Source organism: Perna viridis, chromosome 1 (genome assembly GCF_037379345.1).
Source record: "Perna viridis isolate PV_CMFRI_1.1 ecotype Kerala chromosome 1, ASM3737934v1, whole genome shotgun sequence".
Lineage (NCBI taxonomy): Eukaryota > Metazoa > Mollusca > Bivalvia > Mytilida > Mytilidae > Perna > Perna viridis.
Window position 1 is genome coordinate 62,801,757 of NC_142445.1, and position 19,747 is coordinate 62,821,503.

Sequence of the window (19,747 nt, forward strand, 5' to 3'; positions counted from 1 at the left end):
GGGAATTTTTCGTTCTACTGACCCTGCCATAAATTTTCTTTACCCGGTATACAAATGAAAATCATCCTTATGTAAGTTGTAACCTACCAACAACATGAAACACCCTGTAAATTTTAGAAACACCATTGTGTGTCTGCTGAGGATTCCATTTTCATTCGAGTTACCTCTTTTTTCTGCACCCAAATCTGAACATCTATTAGAGAGACTTCGAAATTAGGTCTCAGTATCGTATTAATTTTTCCATAGACTTCTATAGTGAAGTGCATATTTTTAGGATTTTTTAAAAAATATGTAAATTGATTCAATAAAACTTTCACTTATGTAGCATTTCTAAGGACATGTGAAAAAATAATTTCCCACAAAGAAAATAGGGTGAGTCCACGAAGATCGGACAGAAAAGTAGTCTCGAACTATAAATAGCCATTTTCCCTACTTTCACTTTCGTTTTGCACTCACCAAACCAACCTTTTCAGTGGAACATTTTTATGATATTATGTTAGATTTTCTTTTAAAAAAGTTCTTCATCTTACAGTGTGATGTTTGCTCTATTTTATAAGTCATTGTTCATATCTTTTGACAAAATATTAGTTTGTAGAGAGGCAGAAAGAAAATGCACTATATTTTTATAGCATCCATGTTTTGACGTACACCTGCTCAGGGATATGCAATACGATACTGGTACCTATTACTAATAAACATTTCAATATAATCATAAAAGTTGTTGTTTTTCTGCTAGAGTATTCATTTTCATACTGAAAATTCAGAACATCATTGCCCTGCTATAAACATGAGTTTTCTATTAAAATTTTTATATAGGTACCATATTCCAGGCATGAGACTAATATCTCAGTGTTAGCCAGAAAATATTACTTTTGATAAAAAGCTGCTGCATTAGTCAAACTAAGCAAATTTGTGGTTTATTCTGACATGGTAGATACATGAGCTGTACTATGAGTTCCAAATCATTATTTAATCCCCACTTGTGACTTCCATATATGGAAATATTAATATTCGAACCTCCGTTTTTGTCTTTAACTCAAGGGAGCCTCTTGTTTAAAGTAAAGTATAATGACTGGTACAACCAACTGTTTTAAACTATAGATATGGTCATTTCAATAATAATAAATCCAAAAAAAATTATACCAATATCATAGTTTTAAAAAAATATAGCTTTTCATATGCAGAAAATACAGATTTTAAGCCATTTTGGTACCCCAGGCAGATACAAAAGGACCTCAATATGACAGGAAAAGGACTTTTTCTTTAAAACAGATAGCTATGATGCAAGAAAAATAGTTTATTGGTATAAATATTATAATAACAACTGTCTGCTTTAGATATTTTTTTTAAAAATTCAGTTTTTATATGAAAAAACACCTATATTTTTCTTGCCGCATTAGAATCTGTCCATTTGAACCACTAAAAAAAGTCCACTAAAAAATTGGCTGTTGACTTTTGTGACATTTCTGTGTTTAAATCAACCACACAGTTATATGGCAACTCATTTTAGCTATTTATTTGAAAGAAAAACAAAAAATAAAAAAAATATTCATTTTTTCATATATAAGAGGCAATGTATGGAAAATGACTATTTTCAAGTCCTAACCACATACTTAAAATGTGTTGTAACTTGAAAACTATCCTTTATGCAGGAGTATTACTTGCTTTAGGTTACATGAATATAGATATGCTCATCATAAACAGTCAAGATAATAATTTTATTGAACTGATATTATACAAATTCATGAAAACAAAATGCATTTCCAAATTTGGTAAAGATTAACCATAAATGCAAAAAACCAGAGCTACCATAAAAAATCAGGTTCAAAAGTTGGCTAATTCATCTTAAAAGTGTTACCTGCATTGGGGTACTACTTTTTCAGCTGGTAAAGACCACTTGCTGAATATCCAACTTTACTTGAAAAACTGGCTTACTAGGTCTCAGTATCGTATTAATTTTTCCATAGACTTCTATAGTGAAGTGCATATTTTTAGGATTTTTTAAAAAATATGTAAATTGATTCAATAAAACTTTCACTTATGTAGCATTTCTAAGGACATGTGAAAAAATAATTTCCCACAAAGAAAATAGGGTGAGTCCACGAAGATCGGACAGAAAAGTAGTCTCGAACTATAAATAGCCATTTTCCCTACTTTCACTTTCGTTTTGCACTCACCAAACCAACCTTTTCAGTGGAACATTTTTATGATATTATGTTAGATTTTCTTTTAAAAAAGTTCTTCATCTTACAGTGTGATGTTTGCTCTATTTTATAAGTCATTGTTCATATCTTTTGACAAAATATTAGTTTGTAGAGAGGCAGAAAGAAAATGCACTATATTTTTATAGCATCCATGTTTTGACGTACACCTGCTCAGGGATATGCAATACGATACTGGTACCATTATACCTGCTCTTACGGGAGGTAACTCTGCAAAAACAGGATAAAATATGGCTGCATCCCGAGCTCCACAAGTAGGGAATAGCTGTAGCTTCCCTTTCTTTTGTGATATCATTTTTTTATATGACCTAATTTTGACTTCAATAGCAGTAGCTGTGCAGAGTATACTGAAATCTCACCACTCAAGATATTGCAGTAAATTACAAGATGCGAATCCTTCTATATTTACTCCTTGAAGAAATTTTCAATATATCATTAAATTCAACTTCGTTCTCTTACAGGTTACACCTGTCGGATTTCCTGTACTTGGCGATCACAATACTGGTATAAAAATTGTTCCAGTATTGTATACCAGTATTGTACCAGTATTGTGATTTAAAAAAATAAATATTTTACTTGTACATATATATCTATAGTATTGTAGTACATGTAAGTATTGTCATGAGTATTGTAAAAATTTAACTCAAGTACTGTTTTGTAATTACTCATTTCTGCACAGTATTAACTTTTATTGATTTAGTAATGTTGACTTTGATATGGAAGACTGCAAAAACTGTTGTATGATATTTATTTCGTACATGCTAGAAGAAAATTGAGCACTATTTTAATGAAAGCACAAATCAAAATATCATGATAAAATTACATAATAAGGTGGTGATACACAGCTACTGTCATTAGAGTGAGTCTTAAATCGTCAATGGTCTTAGTCTTAAGTGGACTTTGTTCTTGTAGTAAGTTGACTAGGACTTCATATTCTTTCCAAGTAGGTCTTTTTCCCCAAGGACATGCAAACCTAAGCGATCGGTGGATGGACAACGCTGTACAAAATTTTGAAAAAACAAAATCACTATACTGGAACAAGTTTTTATACCAGTATTGCGATCGCCAAGTACATGAGATCCCACCTGTCCTATATTACTTAACAATGAAAAAGTATACTGCCGAAGGAGTAAGCATGTATGTGTAAACTGATTTTAGCCGGAGTACGAGTACTATGACTCCGAGGTCATGTCGACTCGTCAGTGCATTTCTTTATGAGCTTAGAAAAAAACAGTTGTGTATTCGACATTATCAAAGACAATGATCTCTTAGACAAATGGAGAGTATAGCATTTAACAGCACCCTACATCAAATTAATTCGAGCTGTAACTGTAAGTTTCTTTTCCACATTTCTGTCGGTCGGCTTAAAACCGGAACTGTGTTCGACCCCTAATTTGATGACGTACTTAACATTCTTCATACCTGGCTGCAAAAGCGGTGAAAATGAAAAAGGATAACAACGTCTTACTATATTGATATTGACAAACAACAGGCAGATTTTGAAAAAAGCGGGGCCAAGTAGCACACCTTAAATTTTGACATGTTTGAAATTCCTGATGATGATGAGAATTTCTGGGAGGTTAGCACTTTGCCTTTGGATGTTTTTATTGACATGATTGTCATGAATAATTTTCCATTGCAGTTGCAATTGGCTTGCCAGTGTTTTATCAACTTTTTTAAACGGCGCCTGTGCCTTTCAGTTTTGGAAAAAAATTTGAAATATATTAAAAACAGAAATTTGTGGGACAATTATATTTCATCATACAGCTGGTCACTTGAGTCCTTGTCCAAATTTTCTCTGACATTTTTTTTGTATTTGGATATTGCTGTATTGATATGTTGGGTTGGGGTCAGAACAATGTGCTGTGCAAAAGGTTGGAGATTCAGTTGTTCCACGGAGTACTGTCCTTCAACCGCTTGTAAAGACTTTCAAGTTAAAATCTTGCAAGTCACATAAAGTTAATAAAATATTATTAATATTAGACCTAATTGAGTACTGTTTAGAGTAATTACAGTCCCAGCCAAATTCTGTCGGACTGATAGACATGACTGGTGAAAAAATTGTAGGTCCTGTAGAATTGTCCAGCTTACAAATACAAATACAAATATTTTATTGGCTCAAACTCAGATATAAGAAATGGTTAAGGCCCATTATATGCAAAGATATATATCTGACATTATCAATATACATATATAATGTTGAGACTATAACAATAATTTGGCAATTACACTGAAATATGAAATAATTATAATAAAGTTTTCCTTTATTATCAAGGCATTTAGATATGACGGAGGAAGACATTTTAAGAACAGGAAGAGAGTTGCTATTTAAAATTAGGTTTATTTTTATGGTTACCTCTTTATTATTAAAATTTTTATAGTAGTTGCAAATTTTATTTTGAAATATATTTCTTTGTGTATTATATGCACTACAACTAAATAAAAAGTATATTTCCAGGGGTTGCGCTGGGCTTCGCCAATGTCGCAATTCACGATTTTTTATTTGATCTGGCGACAGAAAAAACCAGTTGGCGATTTTCTTGGCACCTAAGTTTTGTATATTAAAATTGACAGGAAGTTTATCAGCAAGGGATATTTTCTCTAATTATCAAATTATGTTGACACCTGGTCAGAGTTAACTGACCATGACCAATTTACTGACTGAAGGCAATTAACGGTAATTAGACCACACCACTGTGAGTGACAATATCATCATGAGAGGTGTCAATCAAATGTAAATATATTATTGAGCCAATCAAAACTCTCATCATCTGGTCAAAAGTAAACACAATTATGGCCATGTGCACGTTGGCTACATACAAGTTTCACAGCCCTGTTTAACCATGTGTTACATTCAGAAACAGACTTACCTAATAACAGAATAAATTAAATCCATTTAACAATGATTATCCCATCAGAAAATGTCTAAACACTTACAAATGAAAGAATGATGAAAGAATACGGATGACATTTGTTCACACTTTTGCCATGTGACTTTTTGGCGGGAAAATCGGTAAACAAATAGAATGGGGATTCCCAAAATCTAATTAAGGAAATACTATTCAGATATCAAGATATCTGAACAGGGACACAATTAATAGTCCATGGTACAAAATGTAGTTTGCTAGAAATTTTATCACTTGAAAAAAAAATAGAATCAGGTTTGTTAAATTTAAAAAAATCAAATTATATTGTAAAATAAATTAGACCATAAAGGACAATGGTGAACATGCTTTAAAATCAGGGACTATGTGAGAATAGTAATATAAAGTCCTTGATAGAAATAAAATACCTGTTTCTGGAGTAGTACTTTATTATTTTATGAAAGTGACAGAATAGAGTTAAAAACCTGCTTCATTCATGCATCAAGAGTGAATCTTGTGTACATGTATATCATGAATGAAGAGGTTATTTTGTGAATTGACAAAAAATAATTCATCAGTGGACTTAATACTGTCATATTTAAAAAAAAAAAAGTATAATTTTTTTTGGCCCCCCTGGCTCTAATTTCTTGAAATTGGCAACATAAAATGGCAGCTGGCGATTTTTCTGGCGACAGAATTTTGAAAGCCAGAGCAGCCCCTGATTTCATCTTCAATGTTTTCACTATTACAAACTGGACATAATCTATTATTTCTAGGAATGTTCAAATGTCTCCCTTTTTCAATCATTAAATGATGTGCACTAATTCTAAGTTTGCACAGATTAGATCTATCAGATAAACAAGATAATTTGTCTATGTAAGCTGGTCTTATACCTTCTGACCAGTTAAATATTTTCATGAGCTTTAATAGTTATATAATGACACTAAGAAATTTTGGTAAAAAAATTTTTTTATCGCAGTATAACAAAAATAGTCCTTCTAAACTTGAATATGCCTATAAATAACAGACCAATCAACATATTGATAACACGCTCTTCAATAATTGTCCTGATTGGAACACACTCTGCCATTCTATGAGAAATGAAGTAAATGTTCTAGGTTTTCCCAATGTAATCTTTGATTGTATTTTTATTTTAGAAGTGAGACTTGAATATTTAATAAAAAGAAACTTCCACTGATGGAAAATTAAAGACATATGTATGTTATCAAGGACTTTTTTGGACAAAATTTTGACCCAAATTAAAAAAAAAAAAAAAAACGTGCGTGTAATGTCTGATTTGGTTTAGAGAATTTTTTGTATTTGCAACTGAATTTTTAATTCACAAGTTTCCAGCTATACCACTAAAAATGGTCTGTCCCTTGAAAAGAAAAAAAGACTGCCCCTTCTGCAGACTAAGCACGCAAAAAGAAAATCCAAATGTGGTAGGCTTACCTGGAAACGGTGCCCAAAACAAAGTGGGGGCAGTGAAAATTAAATGACAAAGGAAAGTGGGTCGTACCAAGTTGATGGAATTGCTAAAGAAGAATAAATCTCGCCAATGACTTCATAGTTGATTTTCTTATTCTGTATAGTCAAGAACTGATGTATTTTCTGTTTCAATTTTATTTTTTTAACTGAAAAAAGTTACATTATGGTAGATCTGACTACATTTTACCAACAGATTTTTTTTTTACCAAGTTGTGGATGAGGTTTTTGGGATGAGAGGTTTCACAATCTGCAGTTGTGCATATTACCAGGAAATTTTGATCCTGGAATTTTTGTAGGAGTTATGCCCCTTTGAACTTAGAAATTTCCTTAAAATCTCTTAAATTACCTTGTCAATGCAACTCCTCTGAAACTATTGAACCGACTTTTATGAAAGCTGGTATGTTGTTAGAACATCATATGTAGTTGTGCATTTTACCAGGAAATTTTGATCCCCTAATTTTTGTAGGAGTTATTTCCCTTTGAACAGAATTTTACCAAAAGTCCTCATAAATAACCTAGTCAGCACAACTCCTCTGAGCCAGCACTCCACAGTATTGTAGAGCTGCCTAATTTTGGTCTTGTAATCTGATGCTTTGTAACATTTATCACTTTAAAAAATTGTCAAGCATTTGTAAATCTATATATCTAGAAATAGCTCAAGCCAAGGCCTTCAGGATGCAGTAAAAATTTTCTGGAAAAAAATTACCCACAGCATATAGGGTTACCATAGAAACCATGCAAAAATATGCGAAAATTTGCAAAAAAGTTCATAAAATCAGGTTTAAAAATATCAAATTTCCCGCAAAATATCTGAAATTTTTATTTCAATCCCTGAAACTGTTCAAACTTTTCCCTTCAAAAACCCCTTCCTCATATGGGCATCGCCGGTTAGATTTTGAGCTATTTCACTTTGTAATCCACTTATTAAATTTAGCATGGTAAAAAATTGACTTACTTTCACTTTCACAATGAAGTCAAATTGTCATTGAAAAAAAGCCCCTTCAACATTGAAAATATATAAAACATTGCAAAATACTTTTAAAAGTCCCCTTTTTTCAGAAAATGTTTTATCAACAATAGATTCTTCATTTTTAATCACTATAGCAACCACCGGTTTCCATTTATGTCATTTTTCATCCCTAGCCAAAAGTGCGAAACTAAACTAAACTGTGGAGTGCTGGCTTAAACAGAATGCAATATTAAATATTGTAATTTTCTAGATATTTCTTGAAAGCTTACCTTCTTACGAGTAAAATGATACCAAATTTATCATAATTGGACAATTGATAACAATTTTAGAGGCATTCTCATACTAGGCTATCTCCTCGTCATTAGTGGAGAACTTTCCTTATACCTAAGTGCAGATATGCATTTCACTGTTTTGCTATAATCATCTTTTAAATGAAAATTTCCACTTAAAACATACAAAATCACAACCCATATGTACTTATAAGCCCTAAATTTGGGGTTTTGTAAGCTTTTAACACAGGTTTTATGCCAAAATAGTGCATTTGAAGCTCATCACATGAAAAATCACAGAAATCTGAATGAACTGAAAACCAAATACTAAAAAGTCCACTCCAGGTCTAAGGTTATTAAACCTTTGCTTATTGTGCACTTAAAAGTTGCCCGGTTAACTGTTTTACATGTAACCTGCGCAAATATTTAGCTTTTAAAAATATATTTCATTCTTTGTGATGGCAAGAGCCATATTCACACATGAATCAGTTCAATGATTGTTTTGTTAACTTTGCAAAAAATCTGCATACTTGGTTGCTAGGGACTTATTAGCTAACAACAACATAGGCCCATACCATAAGTTACATTGTTTTAACCCTTGTATCAAAGCATTGCATAATAACACTAGTTTCTAAGATCTTAAGCAATGTTTTAAATGTGTAGGGGTATAGGCAGCTCCCTTTAAGCCAGCACTCCACAGTATTGTAGAGCTGCCTAATTTTGGTCTTGTAATCTGATGCTTTGTAACATTTATCACTTTAAAAAATTGTCAAGCATTTGTAAATCTATATATCTAGAAATAGCTCAAGCCAAGGCCTTCAGGATGCAGTAAAAATTTTCTGGAAAAAAATTACCCACAGCATATAGGGTTACCATAGAAACCATGCAAAAATATGCGAAAATTTGCAAAAAAGTTCATAAAATCAGGTTTAAAAATATCAAATTTCCCGCAAAATATCTGAAATTTTTATTTCAATCCCTGAAACTGTTCAAACTTTTCCCTTCAAAAACCCCTTCCTCATATGGGCATCGCCGGTTAGATTTTGAGCTATTTCACTTTGTAATCCACTTATTAAATTTAGCATGGTAAAAAATTGACTTACTTTCACTTTCACAATGAAGTCAAATTGTCATTGAAAAAAAGCCCCTTCAACATTGAAAATATATAAAACATTGCAAAATACTTTTAAAAGTCCCCTTTTTTCAGAAAATGTTTTATCAACAATAGATTCTTCATTTTTAATCACTATAGCAACCACCGGTTTCCATTTATGTCATTTTTCATCCCTAGCCAAAAGTGCGAAACTAAACTAAACTGTGGAGTGCTGGCTGAAACTTGAACAGAATTTGACGAAAACTGGCATGTAGCAAGAACAGCATGTAGTTAACATAGGAGTTATGCCCCTTTGAACTTGGAAATTTGTCAAAAATCCTCATTAATTACCTTGTCAGAGTAATTCCATTAAAAAAATCAGGCCTTTGCAATGTACAAGAACTATATAACTTACTAATAGAAATTCATTCTGAAAATAATCTTGATTAGGAAATCATTTCTTTACCTGCATAGCTTGCATTTCTGCTGAGAACAGTTTCTGAGAGGGGGAAAGACATATGTTTTTGCAGACAAAAACAAACTTTAATTTTTAGAAAGACCCATTGACGGATGAATAAGTTATGGGACCTGTATTAAATATTTCCCAAAACTACATTTCCATCTTGGAAAATCTTCTCTAAAACTACTGAATGGATTGAAACAAAACTCAACATAAATGTTCTGTACAACATATTTAACAATCTGTGCTCAGAGATTTTTGATCTTGCTGTTACTAAACACAGATCACAGGGGTCAAATTGCAGAATTTTTCAAATAGCTCAAAAATAGTTCAGTTCAGCTAAAATCTGGCAGGGACTAAGACTGTTCAGCATGATGAAATGGACCTATGCTGCCATGTTCTGTAACATTTTTAACAACCTTTCTGTGGGTATTTTTTATCTTGTGTAAAATCTGGCCACTGTTACTAAAAATTGACCATAGGGACCAAAATGGCAAAATTTTCCAAATATCTCAAGAACAGTTGGTATTAGCTAAAATCTGCCGGGAGTAAAATTTGTCAGCATTGGCGGGATGGACCTATGCTTAAATGTTCAGAAAGATCCGTTGAGGTCTCACTAACCACTTCTAACATTTCCATTACTTTACATGTTAAAAAGTAATTTTCAAAGTCTCACTGTGAATTCCCAGGACAAATGACATCTTAAAGTTGCATACCGTTGCAAAGCTTGGAAAGTAAGGCTTCCAAAATCATTATGCTAATGGTACGATGATAGTAGAAATTCTTCACAAAATTTACTTGAATAAATAATACTGAAAATCCACATTTTTACCTGTTCTGCTTACTGACAGCATGGAGGCAAATTACTCACACGTGTAAACAATATTCATACACTTTTGTAGTTAATTACATATATGATTTTTAAGTACACATTCTTAGCTTTATTTTGACTACTTTTAGCCAGCACTCCACAGTATTGTAGAACTGCCTAATTTTGGTCTTGTAATCTGATGCTTTGTAACATTTATCACTTTAAAAAATTGTCAAGCATCTGTAAATCTATATATCTAGAAATAGCTCAAGCCAAGGCCTTCAGGATGCAGTAAAAATTTTCTGGAAAAAAATTACCCACAGCATATAGGGTTACCATAGAAACCATGCAAAAGTATGCGAAAATTTGCAAAAAAATTCATAAAATCAGGTTTAAAAATATCAAATTTCCCGCAAAATATCTGAAATTTTTATTTCAATCCCTGAAACTGTTCAAACTTTTCCCTTCAAAAACCCCTTCCTCATATGGGCATCACCGGTTAGATTTTGAGCTATTTCACTTTGTAATCCACTTATTAAATTTAGCATGGTAAAAAATTGACTTACTTTCACTTTCACAATGAAGTCAAATTGTCATTGAAAAAAAGCCCCTTCAACATTGAAAATATATAAAACATTGCAAAATACTTTTAAAAGTCCCCTTTTTTCAGAAAATGTTTTATCAACAATAGATTCTTCATTTTTAATCACTATAGCAACCACCGGTTTCCATTTATGTCATTTTTCATCCCTAGCCAAAAGTGCGAAACTAAACTAAACTGTGGAGTGCTGGCTGAAACTTGAACAGAATTTGACGAAAACTGGCATGTAGCAAGAACAGCATGTAGTTAACATAGGAGTTATGCCCCTTTGAACTTGGAAATTTGTCAAAAATCCTCATTAATTACCTTGTCAGAGTAATTCCATTAAAAAAATCAGGCCTTTGCAATGTACAAGAACTATATAACTTACTAATAGAAATTCATTCTGAAAATAATCTTGATTAGGAAATCATTTCTTTACCTGCATAGCTTGCATTTCTGCTGAGAACAGTTTCTGAGAGGGGGAAAGACATATGTTTTTGCAGACAAAAACAAACTTTAATTTTTAGAAAGACCCATTGACGGATGAATAAGTTATGGGACCTGTATTAAATATTTCCCAAAACTACATTTCCATCTTGGAAAATCTTCTCTAAAACTACTGAATGGATTGAAACAAAACTCAACATAAATGTTCTGTACAACATATTTAACAATCTGTGCTCAGAGATTTTTGATCTTGCTGTTACTAAACACAGATCACAGGGGTCAAATTGCAGAATTTTTCAAATAGCTCAAAAATAGTTCAGTTCAGCTAAAATCTGGCAGGGACTAAGACTGTTCAGCATGATGAAATGGACCTATGCTGCCATGTTCTGTAACATTTTTAACAACCTTTCTGTGGGTATTTTTTATCTTGTGTAAAATCTGGCCACTGTTACTAAAAATTGACCATAGGGACCAAAATGGCAAAATTTTCCAAATATCTCAAGAACAGTTGGTATTAGCTAAAATCTGCCGGGAGTAAAATTTGTCAGCATTGGCGGGATGGACCTATGCTTAAATGTTCAGAAAGATCCGTTGAGGTCTCACTAACCACTTCTAACATTTCCATTACTTTACATGTTAAAAAGTAATTTTCAAAGTCTCACTGTGAATTCCCAGGACAAATGACATCTTAAAGTTGCATACCGTTGCAAAGCTTGGAAAGTAAGGCTTCCAAAATCATTATGCTAATGGTACGATGATAGTAGAAATTCTTCACAAAATTTACTTGAATAAATAATACTGAAAATCCACATTTTTACCTGTTCTGCTTACTGACAGCATGGAGGCAAATTACTCACACGTGTAAACAATATTCATACACTTTTGTAGTTAATTACATATATGATTTTTAAGTACACATTCTTAGCTTTATTTTGACTACTTTTAGCCAGCACTCCACAGTATTGTAGAACTGCCTAATTTTGGTCTTGTAATCTGATGCTTTGTAACATTTATCACTTTAAAAAATTGTCAAGCATCTGTAAATCTATATATCTAGAAATAGCTCAAGCCAAGGCCTTCAGGATGCAGTAAAAATTTTCTGGAAAAAAATTACCCACAGCATATAGGGTTACCATAGAAACCATGCAAAAGTATGCGAAAATTTGCAAAAAAATTCATAAAATCAGGTTTAAAAATATCAAATTTCCCGCAAAATATCTGAAATTTTTATTTCAATCCCTGAAACTGTTCAAACTTTTCCCTTCAAAAACCCCTTCCTCATATGGGCATCACCGGTTAGATTTTGAGCTATTTCACTTTGTAATCCACTTATTAAATTTAGCATGGTAAAAAATTGACTTACTTTCACTTTCACAATGAAGTCAAATTGTCATTGAAAAAAAGCCCCTTCAACATTGAAAATATATAAAACATTGCAAAATACTTTTAAAAGGCTCCTTTTTTCAGAAAATGTTTTATCAACAATAGATTCTTCATTTTTAATCACTATAGCAACCACCAGTTTCCATTTATGTCATTTTTCATCCCTAGCCAAAAGTGCGAAACTAAACTTAACTGTGGAGTGCTGGCTTAATCATAATACACACAAATAATGCACTTACAATGCATATGTCTAGGTTCAGTGTGTTTTTGGTACTACATAGAGGGGGTGGCCATTTGACCCGGAAGTTGTTAGTGAGACCTGATGGTTGTTTGAGTTATGGTTCCTGGAATCTTGTTAACCATTTATGTGTGTCACTAAAAAGATGATGAAGCATTTTGCTACCTTAAGAGTGTCAAAATTACCTGTCTTCAATTTGATATTTAAATCACTTCACAGAAATCTCATTGCTTCAACACCAGGCGAGGGCCATCTCTTTGCATTGTTTTAATTAGATGCTCCCTATGGATTAAATGATTCATGTGAAAATAGTACAGTAGGATCAAGACTCTCAAGAGTCCAGCTGAAGCATGCTAAAAAGACTTTTTCACCTGGTGAGCGATTCCGACTCTCTAGAGCCTCTAGATTTTTGCAGTAAGCCTCTACTTGCTCTAATACACTTTGTAACATATTGTAGGGTCAAAGAAAATTCAGACTAATTTAGATATTGGTATTCATGTACATGAATCAGATTATGTCTTGACCAGCTTTGGGGGTAAATAAAGAATGACTTATAATTGAACAATACATGTATTCTTGCAAAATGTTCATGCTAGCAACCCAGCAAAGTCAGATAATGTTTACTGCCTCTTCAGATAAATATATATATTATCAAATAAAATCAGTTATATCTATTTAAATGTTGTTGAATCAAATATTTTATGGTATTATGGGGCCACTTTTGGTTGTTACTGACATAAGTTATAAATGTGGAATGTCTTGATTACTTTTTAGGAGCTACCATTAGAAGACATAACTAATTCAAAGCATGAGTCTGGGAACAAACACAGTTTTTCATGTGGTGGAAAAAGATTATCCTCTGAATCTACTGACTTTAATCAAACTAAGCGCCACAGGCCAGGAAATGTACAATCTCCAGAATTTAATGTTATAAACACAAGTAGTCCTAAGCAGCTAAGGAATCAGATAGTTGAGTCTCTAGCATGTAGAGAACCAGATCAAGGTAGTAAGTTGAAATTGAGTGACATATCCTGCATTCATGTCTATTAACTATATTCATTGATTTCAAACATCTCATTTGTAATAGTGAGCTATATTAACCCATAAAATATTTTTTAAAATGCCTTGCCATGTAAGAGAAAGTAATATGTATTTATTAAAAGATTAAAATTTAAAAAATTGAACCAGCAGAAAGAAAAACAGCAAGTAGTTTATAATACTTACAGAGCATCATGGTGAACTGTTCTGTGGTAAACATCATGGTGAACTGTTCTGTGGTAAACATTATGGTGAACTGTTCTGTGGTAAACATCATGGTGAACTGTTCTGTGGTAAACATTTTGTGTATTTAAAAAGATCATTCAGTTAAGTCACAGCATCTCAATCTGATGTCTTTGTCAAACTTCCTTTATTCCATTTTGATACTTTGACATCACATTTAACACTTAAAACTTCTTTGCAGATAGCTTTAGATCTCCTCTATCACATCAGGGCGGTCAAGATTTTCTGAGTCTACATTCTTTACATCCTAACAATGTACATATATATGACAAAATTCCAAGAAGTCTTGGGCCTTCTGAAGATAGAGTTCCTGCAGTATCACAGCACATAGTAGGCCAACAGACAAATGAACCAGTGAAAGATGTTCTAGCAAGATTGAAATCAAGGACAAAACAGGAAAACAATGCACAAACCCCAGCAAGAGGAAGACGGAAGTTTCCTGGTCCAGCTGGACTGTTACCTAAGATTGTAAGTACATGCTCATATATAAATTGGATAATAGAAAATAATTTTTTATATAAAATGTTAATACACTTTATTGTATTGCAAAAAAATAAATGAAGTGTCAAAAAATAACATTGGAACTTCATACCTGGTTGTTAACCCCTGTCACAATTTGAGGGAGACTCCCACATTTGAGTTAATGTGCATCCTTTCATGAAAAAATCCTTTGAATAAAATCCATAACAAATATTTCTATCACATATTTCTCGGCTTTTACTGGAGGGAATGATTAGATGTTTGGAAATGCCTTAGACATGATGACTTGTACCCTGTCTCCCCTTTCCAGTTTTTTTATTAGATTTTTGATATATGGCTTTATCTCCCCTTTCCAGCTTTCTAGATAATTTTTCATTGCACCCATTAGAAGGAATGATCAGATGTTTAGTGATTAGATGAACTTTTACGATATTATTTAATTTATTGAACATTTATTGAAAATTTCTGTTATTAACAAGAAACCATGAAGCCACTGAGGACATTCACTCAACCTTTAACACTTTAAAGATTAAATGTACATAGCATTTTTTTAATATAACAAGAATGGATTTTGATAATATGCCATCTGTGTATATGGTCATTTTTGAGGGTACAAGGGGGTATAGATTTAGTGTGCATTGCTCACACAGTTTCTATATTTTAATATCTTATAGTTTTAGCACAAAAAAGTTTGTCATGCAAAACCTCCCACATACACATTCTCTGAGGTTAACATGTATAAAGCTTTCTGATGCACTGAATGTAAAGCATTTTTTATATTACCATTTGTATCACCCCAACATTTATTGTACAATGTATCAAGATTTAAGAAAGGGAACATTGCTTAGGAGCTAACATGTATAAATTGTCTTCACGTATTGGAATACATGTAGTACTACTGGGGCCATTATTAAAAATGCTATGGTATGCCTAACTGTTAAAATATCATGTTAAATTAGAGTCAGAGATTTATTATGCCATATTTGATCAAAATGAATTCCATATATCTGTTTTATTTTTCTTTCTAGTTCTAGTATAAAGCAACCATATTATAATTGCTTTTGCTCTATGCAATAACTAATGAGTAAGTTCCAGTCTAGTGTGAAATTGATTTTCAAGTACATGTATCAGAGAATATTGAAATGTTTCTTGGTCTTTACACATTTTGTAGTAGATTACTGTGAAAGTACTTTCATTTATGGATACCTGTTTTTGTTGATTAGGGTATAAACACAAGTTCATGGATTTTTGAATTGGTGGTATTGAGGTTTTCAGTTTACACATCAATGGGAAGTGTTTTTGTTGGTAACCATATTCCATGATTTAGCTTACACAAGGTAACCACAAAAATTGGTACTCCACGAATAATAGTAATCTCCCAGTACTAGATTAGTAAATCATAGATTTCTTTTTTAATATTGTGTTTTAAGTCTGTCACATATTTAGTTTTCTTATCTCGATGTATCAGCAACCAAAAAAAAAGATTTACACAGAATTATTGAAAGAATTCTTTGGGATGCCTAGATAGAAAACCAGAAGCACTGCAGTGAGTATGTAAATATGAAAAAAAGTTTTTTTTTCAGTGTCCTGGAAATATAAAAGATAATACTTGTATGGCTAAAAAGTTTGTCTCAACCAGTCCAGAAGTTGTAAGACAGGTAAACAATATTAATAATTGTTATTGGAAAAAAACCTAAAATGAGCTTATATGAGAGGTTGTGCTGCCAATGTGAAAAATTCAAATTTCCATGCAAATGCACCCCAAAAATTTTTTAATGAGAAATACATGGCCTTTGAAAAATTCTAACTTATTATAATTAGTTTAAATTTGTGAAGGAACCAGTATAATTACAGCAACTAATTCAGCATGTGAGTGATAATTTTTTTTTGTGAGCATTTTTTAATAAAATTAGAAAGAAGAAAAAAAAAGAGTACTTGTTGATATACATACTTTTATTCAACATTAGTTGTAATGTTAAATTTTTGAAGGAAAGTTACATTCTAAATGGCAGGGTATATATTCCATAATAGACTCCACTCACTTTTTAAACAACATCAAAAAATTTGTATAAGTTGGTTGATCTTTATAAGATTTTATAACAAGATTTCAGACCAGAAAAGGAAGATTGTTATTGATTTTTTTGGCCAAAACAAGCATCTCATATAATTTATCTATGTAACCCCAGTAAAAGTGTATGGATGTATATGATATTGTTTCATTATATTCTATACCACAAAGGTGAGAGTGGAATTGATTTTGTCGAACAGTTCAAGAATGAAGGGCCAAAAGGAGTCTCAAGCAAGCATTTTCCTGATGTCTAGATAATATCTTGACTATAAGTGATAAAATCTTTTTAAAATTGTACCACAAGGTGCCATACTATCAAAGGAAGATTTGAATTTGGGGCTTTATGACTTGAACCAATTAGGAATTGTGGGCCAAAAAGGGGCCAGAAACAATTGTTTTTCTGATGTCCAGACAGTACATAACTTGAATAACTTTTAAAATTGTACTACAAGGTGCCATACCTCAAAAGGAGACTGGGATTGGTTTTTTGTGTTGTGAATTCAGCCAATTAAGAATTAGGGGCCACAAAGGGGTCAGAAACAAGATTTTTTTTGTTTTTTTTTGGTTTTTTGTTTTTTATGATAACTGGAAGAAAAGGGAAAGGAAGAATTCTTCCACAAGGTACCGTACCCCTAAAGGAAGGTTTGGATTGATTTTTGTTGTCATGACTTGAAGCATTTAAAAATTGGAGGCAAAAGGGGTCAAATTATTATCCTGTGTCTAATGTCTAATCACAATAAAGAAACCAAAGCTGTATCCTGTTTGAATGGTGTGTCAATATTTGCCCTAACTTTTCTTGAGCCAACCTCGCGGTCATATCAAGCTGCACACTGAAGCATTTTATTTTCAATGAAATATCACCATTTAACTGTTTTTTGCAACCATCAAATCAAAATTGATGATGACAATTCTTAAAATACAATACTATGAAATATATCTTAGAAAATGGCAATCACAAATCTATTTAAAAGATAATCCACACATTGCTAGTCAACTCAGATGTGAGCACCCACAATTGATGTCTAAAAATCTTCTAAAACAATACAGCTAAATGTACTTCATAATTGTATCATTTACTTTAATAGTTCTTTATACTTCAGGATGATGATTCTGTGATATTAAGCTCCCACTCAGGTGAGGAGGTGTTTAATGACACACCATGGCAGACATTGCTTATTGATCTTGGGGAGGATGGAAGGAAACTAATTAAACAGTTCTCAATTGCAACAAGTCTTCAAAAAGTAGGTTTTGCTGTTATGTAACAAGAGGATATGGAAATGGTATTTATTTGTAAGGTCCACTCAGACCACTTATCCGATTAGAGTTCAACCATTTCAGGCTTTTAAAACACATTTAATACATCTTAGGTCTCACTAACCACTTCCGGGTCAAATGGCCATCCCCCCTATGTAGTACCAAAAACACACTGAACCTAGACCTATGCATTGTAAGTGCATTATTTGTGTGTTTTCTGATTAAAAGTAGTCAAAATAGAGCTGAGAATGTGTACTTTTAAAATCATATATGTAATTTACTACAAAAGTGTATGAATACTGTTTACATGTGTGAGTAATTTGCCTCCATGCTGTCAGTTAGCAGAAAAGGTAAAGATGTTGATTTTCAGTATTTTTTATTCAAGTAAATTTTGTGAAGAATTTCTATGGACATTGTACCATTAGAATAATGATTTTGAAAGCCTTATTTTCCAAGCTTTACAACGGTATGCAACTTTAAGATGTCATTTGTCCTGGAAATTCACAGTAAAACATTGAAAATTACTTGTTTAACATGTAAAGTAATGGAAACGTTAGAATTGGTTAGTGAGACCTGAAGAACCAAGCTTTCTGACAAAGTTGTCTGCCCCTGGAATGAACATTGTATTGAAAAATTATTTAATTCAATTGTCTTGTTCTATGGAACTATTATTATAAGTACAGTAGATTCCTGTCATTTGCATATACATTAAAAATACTTTCAGATAAAAACATGCAACTGATTAAAATTTTTTGTATTTAACATCTACTGTTAGTTCTTTAAAAAATGCTTTTATTGCTAAAAAAGGCAATTCCTTTAAAAAAAAAAGAACTCCTATTATGATGTACGGCTGATTTATCCATTAAAAACTGTTTTGAGTCAATTTAAAATTTGCTTTTGTATTATCAATGAAATTTTCCATTTCTTGCATACTGTAATGTAATTGAGAGGATTTTTCCCTTGATATGAATGAGAAAAATCTTAGTTTGATGTTATGGCTGCAACATTCCTCATTCCTTGCTGTAAAAGTGATGAAAATGAAACTGGATAACAATATCTTAACTAACAGTTGGCAGATTTTGAAGTAGAGGGACCAAGAAACAAATTTTAGGTTGTGGAATGTTAGAAATTCATGTTGATGATGAGAATCACTAACCCTTAATATAATGCTTCATTGAATGTTGCAACTTCTTTTGTTCTGCTTTACAGGTGTTCTGTACATTTTTATAATAAATTAATTTCCTTTGCAGACGAGGAAGAAGTTGTTACCCAAGGGGAAAGTTCCTCTAGTGCTAGCATTGATAGAAAGTGTAGATTGGCAAGGCTCAGATGCCAGTGTTTGTCTAAAAGATAAATCTGGTTTGTAAATTTTCTATTCTCCAGTCACATTTGTTTTGGTTTAAAGTATGTATTTGGTAATAATTTTTTTATTAATGCTTTTCTTTCTTTTATGAACTATTAGAAGAAAAACAAACATGGAAGAAAGCTTTAAAAGTGGAAAGGTTTGATTACTTCATAGGAAAATATAATGGTGTTATAACCCATTCTTGCCTGATTAAAATTAACACTGTAATGATGAAATTTATTCTGTAGTGCATTTAAAACTTCAAGAATAGAATTAATTGCATTAAAACCAAAGAATGTAATCACTCATGTGAAACAGCTTTTTTAGCTCACCTGGCTAAAGGCTATGTAAGCTATTGCCATCACTTATCTTCCATCGTCATCATTAACAATTTCTCAAAACTTTTCTCCTCTGACACTTCTTGACCAATGGGAACCAACCTTAGTATGAAAGTTTCTTGGGGTATCTTGCATAGAACTGATGTTGGGATT

At 32.2% G+C, this 19,747-nt stretch overlaps 2 protein-coding genes across 8 annotated transcripts in view; one reads left to right on the forward strand and one right to left on the reverse strand.

Annotated features, from left to right (window-relative positions):
• LOC148629777 (4-hydroxybenzoate polyprenyltransferase, mitochondrial-like) overlaps positions 1–14,197 on the reverse strand; it is a 30,608-nt gene extending 16,411 nt beyond the window's left edge. Inside the window, exon 1 of one of the 5 annotated variants that reach the window (XM_088557050.1) lies at positions 14,053–14,197. In XM_088557050.1, coding sequence (XP_088413176.1) covers positions 14,053–14,189 — 137 coding nt within the window. In that variant the 5' untranslated portion in view covers positions 14,190–14,197. Of the gene's footprint in view, positions 1–87; positions 232–3,524; positions 3,632–14,052 lie in introns of those variants that run through there. The other 4 variants (XM_088557041.1, XM_088557060.1, XM_088557080.1 and 1 more) reach the window with 4 other exon arrangements.
• Positions 3,611–19,747, forward strand: part of LOC148629779 (uncharacterized) — a 30,114-nt gene continuing 13,977 nt past the window's right edge. Inside the window, exons 1-6 of one of the 3 annotated variants that reach the window (XM_088557010.1) lie at positions 3,611–3,801; positions 13,603–13,834; positions 14,291–14,577; positions 16,173–16,247; positions 17,758–17,898; positions 19,162–19,270. In XM_088557010.1, the coding sequence (XP_088413136.1) occupies positions 3,763–3,801; positions 13,603–13,834; positions 14,291–14,577; positions 16,173–16,247; positions 17,758–17,898; positions 19,162–19,270 (883 nt within the window). In that variant the 5' untranslated portion in view covers positions 3,611–3,762. Of the gene's footprint in view, positions 3,802–12,789; positions 13,203–13,602; positions 13,835–14,290; positions 14,578–16,172; positions 16,248–17,757; positions 17,899–19,161; positions 19,271–19,747 lie in introns of those variants that run through there. The other 2 variants (XM_088557017.1, XM_088557028.1) reach the window with 2 other exon arrangements.